This window comes from Micromys minutus, assembly GCF_963924665.1.
Source record: "Micromys minutus genome assembly, chromosome: 12".
NCBI lineage: Eukaryota > Metazoa > Chordata > Mammalia > Rodentia > Muridae > Micromys > Micromys minutus.
In genome coordinates, this window is record NC_137981.1 from 4,685,930 (window position 1) to 4,701,526 (window position 15,597).

At 40.7% G+C, this 15,597-nt stretch overlaps 1 protein-coding gene across 16 annotated transcripts in view; it reads right to left on the reverse strand.

The window, feature by feature from the left end:
* The window catches only part of CADPS (calcium dependent secretion activator), a 431,306-nt gene that overhangs the window by 300,735 nt on the left and 114,974 nt on the right, over positions 1–15,597 (reverse strand). For all 16 annotated transcript variants that reach the window (XM_080926838.1, XM_080926837.1, XM_080926846.1 and 13 more), the window contains exon 3: positions 14,641–14,973. In XM_080926838.1, coding sequence (XP_080782964.1) covers positions 14,641–14,973 — 333 coding nt within the window. The remainder of the gene's footprint in view (positions 1–14,640; positions 14,974–15,597) is intronic.

A 15,597-nucleotide genomic window follows, 5' to 3' on the forward strand; every position in this document is an offset into this window, starting at 1 on the left:
TGGGGGTGGAGACACATAAGCTAAATCATGGAAGATAGAGTGTTAATGATGTACATTCATGGGGGAAAGAGCCATTTAGAAAGAGTGAGCAGTAAGCTCATTGTGCCTTTCTTAGATAGAATCTCATTCTCAACTTCTACATGGTCTTGTGAAGTAGACATCCGTCATCAGCAGTGTCCGGTGTGTCTCCTATGAACATCTGATCTCCTTGGTATTGTGCACTATGTAACTGTTTCTGTATGAGGAAAGTCTTGATCAATAGATTTTCTTCTTACAAACATGTACAGCAACGTTAATGGTAGGGATAAAGTCACAAAAGAATGTGAGCTGTGGTTCACCAGAAGACTCTCTCATTAGAGCAACCTATCATGTTGGAATCTCATATGATGAACTGAGAGCTTCATCTCCACAATGCAGAAGGAGTTGAACCCTCCTCAAGGCACAGGTGAGCCAGAACACAAGTCCAGCCCTGGCTAGGAGAGTACTGTCTCCCTTGCACATCTTTACTGCAGTGTATGAAAGACACTGAGACAACAGCCTATGTGAGCTGTGCCCAGGCTCCTGACTCTCAGAAACATTGAGGTGGGACAAATATGCTTCAAACCAGTTAGTTTTGGCACAATGTGTTACATAACATTAGATAATATAACATTCATTCATTTATCCACGGACTCATTGATTTAACAAACTGATATTTTTCTGCATGCCTGTGGTAGCCTAGATCTTGTAGAAACCAATTTGTACTTCAAGATTTCTTGATAGTGTTTGGGTCCCAGTGGAGATGATGCCCAGGGACCAACTCTATAACTGGGTACAGAAACAGACTATTAATATAAAGAGAAAATCATTTCTACAAAATTTTATTTTCAACAAATTAAAAAGTAAACATAGTTGATATCAATAGGTTTTTAAATAAATACCATGGCATGCTATTTAACAGATTATTTAGTAGGTAGAATCCTGCATGTTTATGTTAATACAGGCATAGTTTACAGGAAGTGTTTTATGCCAAGGAGTGTGTGTGTTGTTTCCTTCTAAGTTTTCCTGACCCATTAGTTTCACATGTTTCCATTATATTCCGTAGAAAACACTCAGTACTAACTCTAATCCTAAGGAAAGTGTTTAGTGTCGTTACATAAAAAGATTTAATTGCCACCTTTTCTTCTGATGTTAAAAGAAATTGGGAAGAGCAGGGAAAATAAAGACTCAGTAGGAAAGGGTTCTTTCTAGAGCATGTTCTATTATATAGTGTATATATGGATAATTTGCAGAAATTCAAGGAGCAGAGCTAACAACCCCTCTCCAATGTACAGATTTATTAAACTGTTAAAATCTGAATAGGGGAAATCCAGAAGCTTCCACAGACACTGACCTTTTTATCTCCTTATTGAAAAAATATGCCTCTCATCCACACTCACAAATCACTCAAAGCTTCTTATAATCCTTGGACTGAACCCCATAAGTGGAAGCTATTCTTCCCAGCACAGCCTGCTCTCTATGCTGCAACTACAGGGCCCTGATTACATCTTCACTTCTCCTTAAACCAAGCTTGCTCCTCCTTCCCTTCCCCCCTCCTTTCCTTCTTCTCTCCCTTCCTTTATCCCTTCATCCATCCTTCCCCCTTTCTCATTCCTTCCCTTATTCCCCCTTTTTTCCCCTATCTTTTTCCTATGTAGGTGGTTCTTAGGATTGAACCCAGGGTCATGCACATGACAGACATGAACTCTATCACTGAGCTTTCTCCACAGCATACCATAAATTTTCTTTCATCAAAAGCTGCTTCACTTCTGCCAGAACTCCCCACCCTCACATAGGAGTCAAACCCCAAAGACACTTTGCCCACATAACCCCAAGTAGTCCCATTTTCCCTTGTCCTCATGTTTGACTACCCTTTCTCTACAGCTCATATCTCTTTTCACAGGAAATGGTATTTTTTTTACTTTATTTTTTTCTTGTTTTGTGTACCAAGCAGCCCCTTTGTGAGAACAGGCATCACATTATTTTCCAGAGCACTGTCAATGAAAGGCTCAACTCCTATGAAATATGTTCATGGATGGATACAATTTTATAGCCATGTAGTATGCAGTCTACATACCTAATGTCCCTCTCATGTCAGGTCTTGATGAGGACTTCCTGGTTTCCTGCAAGCATGCCAATATTTTAAGAGGGGAAAAGCCATGCATCCCAAGCTCAGAGTAAAATCATAATGTGAAAAAATTCCCCTCAGTAGCAAAAATAACCAGAGAGAATATGTTCTCTGAAATACATTTGAGATGATAATAAGCAGCCTTTCCATTCTGACAGTTCCAGTGATGGGTCTTGTCTTTGTATATTTCCTAGTACTTCTCTGAGAACAACACTTCCTTATGGAGACTGGAGGAATGGTGGCTCAGTGGTTAAGAACACTGGGTACTCTTCAAAAGGACCTAGGTTTGTTTCTCCATAGCCATGTGGCAACTCACAACAATTTGTAATCCAGTTCTATGGGATCTGTTGCCTTCTGGTCTCCATGTATATATCAGGCATGGCACATAGACAGGAGTGCAAGCAAATCACGTACACACATAAAACAGTAAATAAACATAAAAAAAACATAAAGAACCTCTGCATTAAAGAATTTCCAATTCTTTAATCAAACAAATCAACCACTTTCCTCTACTCAATGGACAAACAGACTGAGAAAGAAATTAGGGAATTGACATTTTTCACAATAGTCACAAAGACTATAAAATACCTTGAGGTGAACCTAACCAAGAAAGTGAATAACCTGTATGATAAGAACTTCAAATCTCTGAAGAAGGAAATTGAGGAAGGTCTCAGAAGATGGAAAGATCTCCCATGCTCATGGATTGGAAGGATCAACATTGTAAAAATGGCCATCTTGCCAAAAGCAATCTACAGATTCAATGCAATCCCCATCAAAATTCCAACTCAATTCTTCATAGTGTTGGAAAAAGCAATTTGCAAATTTATCTGGAATATCAATAAACTTAGAATAGCAAAATCTATTCTCAAGAATAAAAACACTTTTGGGGAAATCATCATTTCTGATATCAAGCTATATTACAAAGCAATTGTTATATAAACTGGATGGTATTGGTACAGAGACAGGCAGGTAGATCAATGAAAAAGAATTGAGACCCAGTAATAAACCCATACACCTATGGTCACTTTATCCTTTACAAAGGAGCTAAAAACATTCAATGGAAAAAGGACAACCTTTTCAACAAATGGTGCTGGTTCAACAGGCAGTTAGCATGCAGATGAATGCAAATCGATTTCCTATCTTCTTGTACAAAGCTCAAGTCCAAGTGGATCAAAGATCTCCACATAAAATAAGGTACACTAAAACTATTAGAAAAGAAAGTGGGGAAGAGCTTAGAACACATAGGCATGGGGAGAAATTTATGAACAGAACACCAATGGCTTATGCTCTAAGATCACCAATTGACAAATGGGACCTCATAAGATTGGGAAAGGATTTTTTTACCAATTCTACATCTGATAGAGGACTAGTATTCAATATACACAAGGAACTCAGGAAGCTAGACTACAGAGAATCAAATAATCCTATTAAAAATGGGGTACAGAGCTAAACAAAAAATTCTCAGCTAAGGAATATTGAATGGCTGAGAAGAACCCAAAGGAATGTTCAACATTCCTAGTCATCAGGGAAATGCAAATCAAATAACCCTGAGATCCTACCTCACACCAGTTAGAATGGCTAAGATCAAAAACTCAGGTAAAAGGAGATGCTGGTGTGGATGTGGAGAAAGAGGAACACTCCTCCACTGTTGGTGGGGTTGTAAGCTGGTACCACGACTCTCGAAATCAGTCTGGTGGTTCCTCAAAAAATTGGACATAGTACTACCTGAAAACCCAGCTATTTTACTCCTGGGCATATACCACAAAGATGCTCCAACATATAACAAGGACACATGCTCCACCATGTTTATAGCAGCCTTTTTTTTTTTTTTTTTTTTATAATAACCAGAAGCTGAAAAGAACCCAGATGTCCATCAACAGATGAATGGATACAGAAAGTATGATACATTTACACAATGGAGTATTACTCAGCTATTAAAAACAATGAATTCATAAAATTCGTAGGCAGATGGCTGGAACTAGAGGGTTACCTCTTGCATGAGGTAATCCAGTCACAAAAGAACACACATGGTATGCACTCACTGATAAGCAGATAGTAGCCTCAGAAAGCTCTGAATACCCAATACCCAAGAAACAATTCACAGACATTATGAAGCTCAAGAAGAAGAAAGTCCAAAATGGGGATGCCTCAGTCCTTCTTGGAATAGAACAAAACTCTCATGGGAGAAAATGCAAGGTCAAATAGAGAAGCAGGGATTGAAGAAAAGATAACTCAGAAGGCTCCTTACCTGGGGATCCACCACATATGCAGTCACCAAATCCAAGCACTACAGCTGATCCCAAAAAGTACTTACTGGCAGGAACCAGACAGAAATGCCCCCTCAGGGACTAGGCTAGAATCATATAGATACAGCTGAGCATGCTTGCAGCAAACCATTGGTCTGAACTCAGGGATCCCAATGAGGTGGCTAAGGAAAGGACCTAAGGAGCTGAAAGGCGTTGCAACCTCATGGGAAGATAACAACATTATCAACCAACCAAACCCTCCAAAACTTCATGGAGTAAAACAGCAACCTTTGTGTGCACTTTGAGAGACCTATTGATCCAATGTGTATGTAGCTGAAGACAGCAGTGTCTGGTATCAATGTGAGAAGAGGTTTTTGCTCCAGAGAGGGCACATTTTCCCAATGTAAAGGAATGACAAGGCAATGGGGTGGAGAGGGGGATCAGGCGGGAGTGCACCTTTGTGAAGGCAAATGGAAGAGGAGGGGCATGGGACCCAGGCAGGGTAAAGGGATAACATCTCAAATGTAAATACAAAGTATCTAATTAAAAAAATGTAAAAAAAAATTCATTTTTTTTTCAGGAAAGTAGAGTGGCTGACAAACCCTAATTGTCATTTATAGGGTTGTTCCTCACTTGTTAGCATTTGTTTTGGAGCAGTAAAAAGATTGTTTTCTAAAATATTACTTGCTTGCTAGCATAAGTAGGTGAAATAGTTGATTATACATAAATACATGGTTGGTCCCCTATAACTACATGTTTATGCCTATGGATTCAGTCAACCACAGACAGAACGGAAATGTTAGAACAAAATACCTGCATTAAGAAAACCATTGACCTTGGAAGCATTTCCTAACAAAACAGTCCAACAACAGCTTTTATAACATTTATGTACCATGAGCTATCATACATGATCTGGGGGTGATTCAAAGTATACTGAAGAATATACATGGGTTACATATAAATACTAGGCCATTTTTACATGAGAGGCTTGAGCATCTGCATGGTTTTATAACTGCTTGGTGTCCTGAAACCAGTGCCTTGGTGACAACTGTACACTCAGGGATGTTAACAACTCTCATGGCCTGAGGAATTATGGCAGGTTCCAAAGTGGCGACCATTTCTTCTTCTGCTCCTATCCATATGCAATATAGATTTACAGCTCTTCCAGTCAAGGGAAGAAACTTGCTTTGCAAAATTTTGAAGCTTGGCTATCTCTGCCATTTTCTATACCAACAGGACATGGTGGAGTGACACTGACAGTTTTGAGTGAAACCTCAAGAGGCCCTGGACTTGTCTACTCTTTCATTTAGGAACCTGTTCAGTGTCCAAGTGACGGAATCCAGCATGTGGACTCCCTACACCGAAGTCATGCTAGGTCATACCATGGATCAATATTTGATCCCCAAATAGAGAAAAATTTCCACAAAACCCCCCAAACAAAGAAAGACATGAGAGCATGGTAGGGACCAGAAGAACCAGCCAGATTACTTAAGATCTGTGAGCTGTAGCAAACACACTGTGTTTTAAGATACCAAGCTATTGAGATTAGTTTATTATAAAGAGCTGGCTAACAGTAGTTAGTCATTAGTTAGGAACATATATACAATAGCAAAGTAAAAAGATCCCTATAGAGGAAAGGGTTGCTGATGAGCTTTGCTGGTTGCCTCTGATAAATAAAGAATCCACATTTCAGGTTATATGTCAAGTTCCCTAATCTAAGCAGACTTTATGCTCACTCTTGGATGTCAAGAAAATACAGCAATCTTCCATTCTCAAATCTTCAAATCCTGAAACCTGTGTTCTTTATTCCAGTGCCATAGAGAACAGCCTTTAACATTAACACATGAGTCATGGCTGTGGAAGCAAACACAAACACAGTTTACAGATTGACACTTAAGGTAAATACAGGGGAGTGAGGAATAAGAAGAATTCTGGGAAAAGGCAGTTACTGTAGTGAAGAGAGGTCAGTAATGAAGTAGAACCCCATTATGGTTATAGCTACATCTCAGAATTCTGCTGCCCACAGTGCACACATGCTTACATGCTTTTAATGTTCATTCTTGCCACAATAATGCTGGATAGGAAACTACCTGGAATTCAGTGGCTGTATAAAAGTGTGTTTGTTACCATGTCCATGAGTTTGTAAGTTGGCTAGGGCTCTGCTCATCTGGAGTAGAGATGAGCATCCAATTCAAGCTGTGGGCTGGGTTGGCTTGGTTCTAGCCTGTGGGCCAGGTGCCTTTAATTTCACATGTCTTGTATTGAGGCCCAGGCTGTTCAAACTGGGGTTAGGGAAGCAGGCAGATCACAGAGTCTCTACAGACTGGACTAATGTTCCCACAGACTAAATGACTAATGTAGAATTAATCACCTTCTAGAAAAAAAATAAAAATAATCAATTTTATTGTGAGTTCAAAAAGGGTTTAAAGAAAAAGACTGAACCAGAAAGTGCAATCAGTATATTAAACTCTGTTGACCAGGCTTCTAAAAATCTCAGTTCCCAGTCATTATGGAGGCAGAAACGACTGTAGGGAGTCTGGCCTAGCGAGACGTGTCAGAAGGCAGACAACGAGTCTTCATTTGCAGGATTGTGTGGGGGTGGGGGGGGGATGTAAGAGGCTCCATCATCTTGGCAAAAGTAAGAAGCCATCACTGTGTCTTTTCTATGCTGCCTTAACACTTCTGATTACAGTTCTGTTTTCCGTGCACACTTAGGATTCCATTTTGGACACAGAGAGATGGGAGTGGTGGGCTGTCTGTGGCAGTCTGGAAGGCTGCAGGGAAAACACTCAGTTTCTTGCTGATTCCTGGCAGGGTACCTACTGAGTCCCAATTTCCACATTCTACTGCTATTAGTCTCTTGGAAACAGCAGGTACAATAACAGTATTTGACTGTGTATTCTAGGGACAATCAAGGAAGGAATATGAAAAACCACGATGTGCTCTTGAAAGTCAGATGTTGCTATCGGTCTTCACATCTGCAATGCCTTGACCTTTGTCTCCACAAACTGAGTAGAATTCCCTCATATGAAGCAGCTTGAGTCCTTTAAGTACTTTTGGCCAAAACTTAAGCATATGTGGTAAACGAACCCCAAAGTCCATCAAAGACCGTAACTGTTAGAGGCCGGGAGTGGCTGCAGAAAGACAGGACTTCATTTCTGTCTCTCTTTCATCAGCCATGGAATGAGAGGGGCAGGTGACATGTGACCAGAGGGGAAGTTCATTCCTAGATCCCTGTGGCCCGTTTGTTAATATCATGCTAATAAACCACACTGGCAGGTGGATTGACGTCACATACAACTCGTTTGTAATGTTTTGAATGAGAACTTGTCCCATAGCTTCATGAATTTGAATATTTGGTCCCTAATAAAAAGGATTGTTTTGGGGAGTATGAATTGCTGAAGGAAGTGACTCACTAAAGGCAGGTGTTGAGGGTTCATGGCCTCACCCCACTTCCATTTTATTCTCTGGTTTGTGTGCTGAGGATATGATCTCTCAGATTTCTGGTTCTGTCGCTGAGCCTTCCTGCCATTATGAATGCTTACTCCTCCCGATCTGTACACCGAGAGAAACTTTTTTTTTATTAGTTGCTTGTTGATATAGAGTTTTATCTCTGTGTCAACTGATATGAAATGTGTTTAACTTTTCTGCCACTGTGATAAAATATCCTGACAAACACAATTTAAAAAGAAAAGCTCTATGCTGACCGACAGTCTGAGGTTTATCACGGCAGGGAAGCCAGGGCAGCAGGGGCCTGGAGTAACCATAAGTAATGGTCCCATTTCATTCTCAGCCAGCAAGAGAAAGAAATGATGCTATTTTATTTTGTTTTCTCCTGTTCATATAACCCAGTATCCTAACCAAAATCGGCAGTGTGCAGACATTTTTATCTTAGTTAAGCTAAAAAAGATAGTTCTCCTGAGGTCTTCCAGAGGCTTCTCTTCCAAGGGATTCTAGATTCCATGAGGCTGGCAACTGAGATCAACCATCCCAGATCGTCCACTACTGCTCTTTGTCTAACCAGGAAGAAGTCAGCAAACACATACCCGGTGTCATCACACAGATGTTGAAGCCCACGGGGCCCCCACACTTAGGAGTCTGTTGGAACTAACTGAGCATTTACTTGAGTCGGGCACTGGCTCCATAGTCAGATGTTGTCTCCACAGTGACAAGTGTAAAATGTATAGCTCTTGATCTCAGATCACCTAGAGCATGTCTTAGCTTCTCAAAGTATGAGCCATGACACCATATAAGAATTTGTAGCTGAATATACAGAACAGTGGTTTAACAAGAGTAAAAGATTCTAAACACAGAAGCCAAATATTTAGTTAAAAACGAATGTGTGACCATCCAAGGGGTTTATGGAAGCGCCTGCTTATTGTATCATGTGTCTTACATGTAGCCTTCATTCTTAATATGTGATGAGGTCAACTTTGTGCCAAACACACCATCATGTCATGCAGTGCTAACAACGCTGCCTGAAATATGTCGTCTATAGTTCAGGACTCTTACAAACTACAGTGCTCTCACATACAAAGTTTTCTGATCACTACAGGAACATCATGGTTTAATTACAGAAAGCAAAGCTTGCATGCTGTTTTTGATTGCCACCTCTCCTCTTTGGTTCTTATCATGTTATCGTGTTTGATTTTCAAAACCAGTCTGTGTCACTGACTTTCGTATCTTAAAACCTATGAAGTGAATTTGGCTCAGGGTAGGACAGACCTCCTAGCTCTCTGAAATAGCCCCAAACATATTTTGGACATTTTTATGCATATTTATGCAAAGCGGTGTGCTCAGCATTGGTGATTATAAATCAAAATATTGACCAGTTCTGATAAGTGTTGATGATGCTTTGTCTAGGAGTATCAAGAATTGAGCCAAGATTTAATGTTTTGGGTAAAAATATACCTACCCCCTCAGCCTGCAATTTTCATTCATCAATGATAAGTGGTAAAATGCTTCACAGAAAATTGCTCTAAAATAAATTTCTTCATGATTTATCTTCTGTACATGTTTGAATTGTGTACCTATTTTTACAAAGCTGTCTACTTAGGGCTGCATAATCATGTCTTTGGAGAAAGGAAAGGAACAGACACATAAACAGACGAGAGAGTGAGCTGACAGAAGGCAACTGAACCGAATTGAGTGCTATAATGCTCAGAGGGGCTCTGTTTCAAAAAGCAAACAAAAAGACGCTTAAACCAATCTTATCAGGCTGGTCTGGGAGAGCTTCCTTTAAATTGCACACCAAGGAGGAGGAACTAGTCATAGGAGCAACTGGCAACAACCACAGGATGACCAAGAATGACAAAGGTCTTGTGGTAGTCTCTCCCACCACCACAGACAGACCTGACAACTTGCTTCTAGTCAATGTTCCATGGCAAGAATGTAGCTTTTATTTTCAGATATTAAAGTCTTTATCACTTGAATTTAAAGGATATTTATCTTGCTAACTGACTTAATCCCTGTTAAAAGACAGTTTGAATCCCAGAGGTCAGGAATAGCAAAGCATCTATCTCTCTGTTGACCATTCTGAGACATCAGTCCTGTTGCCAATATGAAGACACTCAGAGGTAGATTCCTTCCAGCAGAACCTCCAGATGAGAACATCTGTCTGATGCCTTCATTCTTGTCTTATGAAATCCTAAAAAGAGAATCTGAGGAAAGGTGCCTCAATTTCTGACTGAAAAAGAAAATTTGAATTTTAGTAGTGGGTGATAACACATAAATATTCTTTGAACTTGCTAAATCTGTGGGCAATTTTATGTAACAACAGAACACAAATATTTAATATCCAAGCACAATGACATTTATAAAGTCATGAGGATGGATGGGGTGGGCACAGAAGACTATCTGAAGTTATGACACGGGTCATTCTGGGGCAATTCAAGAGTCTAGTATTATTATTCCCAGACCACTACAGATGATACTGAGATCATATCAGATGCTTTGAGAATAAATAATAGAGGTATGTTTCTAAATGACCTTAGTAGACATTACAGCTGCCTAATCCACAATTTCAGAATATCTCAACAGTTATTTATTATAAAACCATTATATACAACAAACTTTCTTGTTGTTGTGGGACTAAAAGTAGTGACTAAGAAACAGAATCAGCACTAAGAAGCAACATTTCAGCCAATTCAATGTTAGGAAACTCGTGACCTAGGAAAAAGCTACGAGGTTAGGTGGAAATTAAGGGCTCTGTAATGAGGCATGATGCAGCCCACCAATCTGGGTCACAGCTGAAGGCCTGGTAGTCTCAGGTTTGTCTTCAGAGTCTAATAAACTATGTGAAAAGCTGCCAAGAGTTAATCCAATCGAAGTCAGACAGTAATAAGATAAAGTACATCATCAAAAGCATGATGGTCTGATGGAAAGGAAAGGAAATGTTGAGAGTCAGAATTATATACTGACGAAGAACTCAGTATTAGGAATTTAAAGGTATCTATAGATTTCTCTATTAGAATTCTCTACTGAACTCAGTAGCAGAGATGTAAAGGTATCTATAGATTGTCTCTATACAGGTATTCCAGATTTATCGAAAAATACTAGAAATTTACAGATGACCAATGCCATCTCTTGACAATGGAGGCATGCATTTTATTGTCACTGCCCCTTAGGTACAGATTGTGACTCTGGAAAGGCCAGAGGTATGTTGCTGTTGAAGGCTCTGCTGTTAACATATGATCAGTATGGCATTTTTCAAAGATCAGAATTAAAGCCAAAAGAAACATCTTTCTTCATCCATATCTTTCCAACATTAGCTGACTTATAAGAGTGCATCCTTACTTTTTTCGAATACATAACTCTGTGGTGGTTTTCATTTTGGTATATGTATGTGGGAGAGAGAGAGAGAGAGAGAGAGAGAGAGAGAGAGAGAGAGAGAGAGAGAGAGAGAGAGAGAGAGAGAGAGAAAGAGAGAGAGAGAGAGTCAGAGAGACCAAGAGACAGAGAGACAGACAGAGACAGACAGAGAACAAGACAGAGAGAGACAGAGAGACAGAGAGATGGTGGGGGGAGAGGAAGGTTGGGGAAGGAGAGGGAAAGGGAGAATGCACATGTACAAATGCATGTGAACATGAGTGTTTTGGGTGCATGTTTGTGTGAGTGTGTGTCTATATGGCTCTGGGAGGTCAGAGGTCAAATTTGGTCTTTCTCAAACCTACCTTGTTGTTTGAGACAAGGGTTCTCACTGGGATTTGAGAATTGATAATTAGGATAGATTTGCCTGCCAGTGAGCTCTAAGGATCCTCTTGTCTCTACCTGCCCAGTGCAGGGGTTATGAAGGCATACCATTCTGCATTGCTTTACATTGATGTGGGATTAGTTTGCATGCTTCCATAGGAAGCACCGTGCCGATGGAACCATCTTCTCAGACCCTGCAGTGTGCTTTTCAAGAGAAATGGTCACACCCTTTCAAATGATGTGACTAAGGATAACTTGTGATGTTAAACACAATGTAGGCAGCAGTAAGTGACTGATCGACTGGGCATCAAACTGACAACAAATGAGAAGAAGGGGAGAGAGGCTGTATTTTCCCAATACCTTCAGTACTGAGTCAATACAACCCCCAGCAGCCTCGGATTTCATGAAGAGGGGGAGTGGAATGGTCTTTGACTCTCTTATCCCATGAAACAATGCCTCTCAGAAAGATCGCCTTGGGTTTGCTAGTTAGCATTGGAGTCCAACTCAAACAATTAGATGACTGCCTCCCCAGAATTCTGAAAACTGGAAACAGTGCTGCCGTCAAAATGGGTTGTCAGTTGTGTTACAGGGAATATTAGGTGGGCTCTGAGCATATTTTCCTGAGGTCAATTCACACATTCTTAAACATAATGAACCATTAGACACTTTCATACACAAGTAGAGATGATTTTGAAGGCTCCTTGCTCTTTGTGTGTTTTGATAGACAGCTCATGTTACAAGAGACAACTGATTCAGAACTGATATAATTGTTCTTTTTTTTCAAAAATTTCTTCTCTCCTTTGAGAGGAAACTCGCAGTCACTGAGCTTCTGAGGAAGGTACATCACTCAAACTTGCAGAAAACAGCTCCCCCAAAACAGATTAGGCCCCCCTGCAATACACTCCAGCATGTGTTGTGCCTATGAAGAAAAAGCCATGTATACTTTGTGCTTTGGAAGCAGTTGGGCATTGTTTGTCTTGTAAGAACACAAAGGCATAGAATATGTAACACTAAACAACAAAAACCATCAGTGGGTCAGGATAAAAGAAACTTGATTATGTGTCCATGTCCTCATTCCTGTGTTTTGGCAGCATCCTGTAAGATGGAGTGCACTCTGAGAAAGAGGATTAGAATCTCTCATCTGTGACTCCTAGTAACAAACAGGGATTGGCAAAGTCCAGCATCCTCTCTGGCCCGTGCACATGCACTCTATCAGGCAGCAGGAGGAAAGAATATAAGCTCTGTCTTCTTTGCAGGCAACTTAGGCACACATTAGAAGAAAGCTGCTCTGGTCAGTGTGGCAGTATTTTAGGGGTGGCATTAGAGACAGCCCCCAACTTTCATTATGTCAAAGCACTGGCTGTTTTGGCTGATCATGTACATCCTCAGTCTTGTAAATGAGCTAAGAAGAAATAGTGACGACAAGTTTCTATTTTGAATAGCTCCATTTCACATTAACGTGTGTATTTAAAGTAATATTTAAAAGAAAACACAACAAAGCCAAAACAAAACAGAAGAAAAGCCCCTAGTATGTCAAGATTGGAATTTCACAAGCATTACTCCTTAAGGAAAAGATGAGCTAAGAAAGCAAGTGAGTTTCAGTAGGCTACAGTAAGACATATCAAATTATCATACAAGCAAACTGTGTAAATGCCAATGGCATGAAAACACAACACAATCCTAACAGCAAAAATCTAGAAAGTGGCGCAAATGGTCGTTTTCTCTCCTCTGTTTTTTCACTATTTATTTGCTGAGAACTTTTGCTATTTGTTTAATCTATAAAATAAATACATGGTGCTTAGTACGAAAAGTTTAAAAGCATAGAAAAATCTCAAATCGAAGAATTTAAAAACTAGCCCAATGCTTCCCTCTAAAGATAAGGACCAACAGCTCTTCATTTCTTCCATCCTTCTGCCATTTTCAACATAGAACTAGCTAAACTTTTACAGAGGGATGTGTTCTTTGACTCCTACTGGATAAAGTGCACACCCTCACAAGGTTCAGTCAGTGGATAAAGTGAACCCTCATCAGTTTCAATCAACATTTAGCTCATTATAATTTCAAAGCATCATGGGAAGGGTCACAAACCCCCAAGGCCTGAAAGCTAGTCAGAGTCTAGAAGAGAGTTTCCCTTAGTCTCTGTGAGTTTGAACAAGGGTCACTCTTGGCTAATCTATTTCAGTGTCTCTGTTCAAACAGCTACAGGGTCTGGACTAGATCCAGGGGAATTAGAGCAAGGTTAAGGGATTCTGACAGAGCCTGGGGAGAACGGACAACATAGTTACCAGAAAGGGATGTCCTTGCTTGACACTAAAATTCCTGGGCTCGACCCAGGTTGAATCTCTCTAGGGATGGAGCCAGAAGGTACATCTTAAGTGTGTGCTCAAGTGTCACACACAAAATAGCTCAAAGCCTTGCAAAGTGAACTCAATGAATATTTGTTGAGTGAATGGACAGCAGATGGGGAAATAGAAAATCATATTACCCCAATAACTTGCTGTCTAAGGCTTTACCCAGGAAAATTGAGGTCTATTTGGAGGTGGGACCAAGTATACCTAAGGCCCATCTCTAATTCTGATGCTCTCAGAGATTCATGATGTAAGAGAATCAGGCTCTGATTCAACTCAAACAGGATTTCTTTGTTAATCACTCTGGAAACCCCAGCTGTTGTGTCTTGCTCTGTTCTTAGCGAGAGACCTAACCTTGCATTCACTATCCACTTTAAGACAGAACTGTCTTCCTAATAAAGTCATACTGTTGATTGTTTGCTGGTTTTACACACCAAGGCCACACCATGATCACAGGGCCTACTCACCCCTTAGCCACAATGAGGCCAGTTTTAGGGTTCATGAGCCTACTTATGAGCTCACATAAATATTACCGTGGCTTTTACCATCTGAGAAAACCACAATTACAATCTAGTCTTCAAAGCAGTCAATCTTTCATCAGCACACTGATAAAATATGATTTTTAATGTTTCCCAACAAGAAGTGGCCCGTGAAAGCCATAATGGGTTCCATTGGTCCATAGTTCTAGGCCTAAGAAAGAGGTACTTACCTGACAGGCGTTATACAGGAGTTGATGCTCAAACTTCTTGATCCCAAGAATGTTCTGGAACATCTCATAGAGCTGCTCCTTGCTCAGAATCAACTCAGAAGCGGCACTGGCTGTCATCCGGGCTTGCTGCTTCCTAGGGTCCTCCTCACCACGGTAGATGGCGTCAAACTTAGCCATCCAGGAGCTTAGCACGGTCTCCTTGCTGAGGCCGTCAATCTCAGGTAGGCTGCGCACCCTCTTCTCGATGTGCTTCTTGAAGACCTCCCGAGAGTCATTGGCTGAGCAGCCCCCACTCTGTACCATGCGGGCCACTCGGTCACTCTTGAGAAACACCTGAGCGAGGGATGGTCAAAAAAGATGGGGTCAGTATGGAGGTGCCACTGCCCTGGAATGCATCCTTCACATGTACCACAGAATGTGACAGGGTGGGTAATTTTCCACTTATTGGTCCTTGCTGTGTGATTTCAGACAGGCACCTTTCACACACTCTTCAGTGCCCAAATCAAAAATGAAAAGTAGCATAGTAGTTCCATTCCTTGAGAGGGTGTGTCTCAAGACCCCCTGATGCCTAAAATCGCAGGTGTTAGTGTATTTCCTTGCACTCTGGTGTTTATTCTGCCTGAAGACTTTCCAGTGAGAACCCTGCTACAGCAGTACATTATAACAAGAGCTATTTAAAGTGTGTGAATTGCTTAGCTCTGGAATTTTTCACTTCATACCTTTCGTCTAAATAAAACTGTGAAAAGTCGAGACTACAGCAGAAAGGCGAACTACTGAGCTTACAAAATGGCCTCGAGGACTAACCTGACAGGCGCAGAGAGAGCATAGGTTACGGTTAGACTGACTGGATTTTCTGCTGCCTCTGTGGCCCAGCAGTTATATAAACTGTGGTAAGTGAACCTCTTTAAAACGCTAGTGTTCCTGTCTATAAAATAGGCCAATACTCAACTCTATACA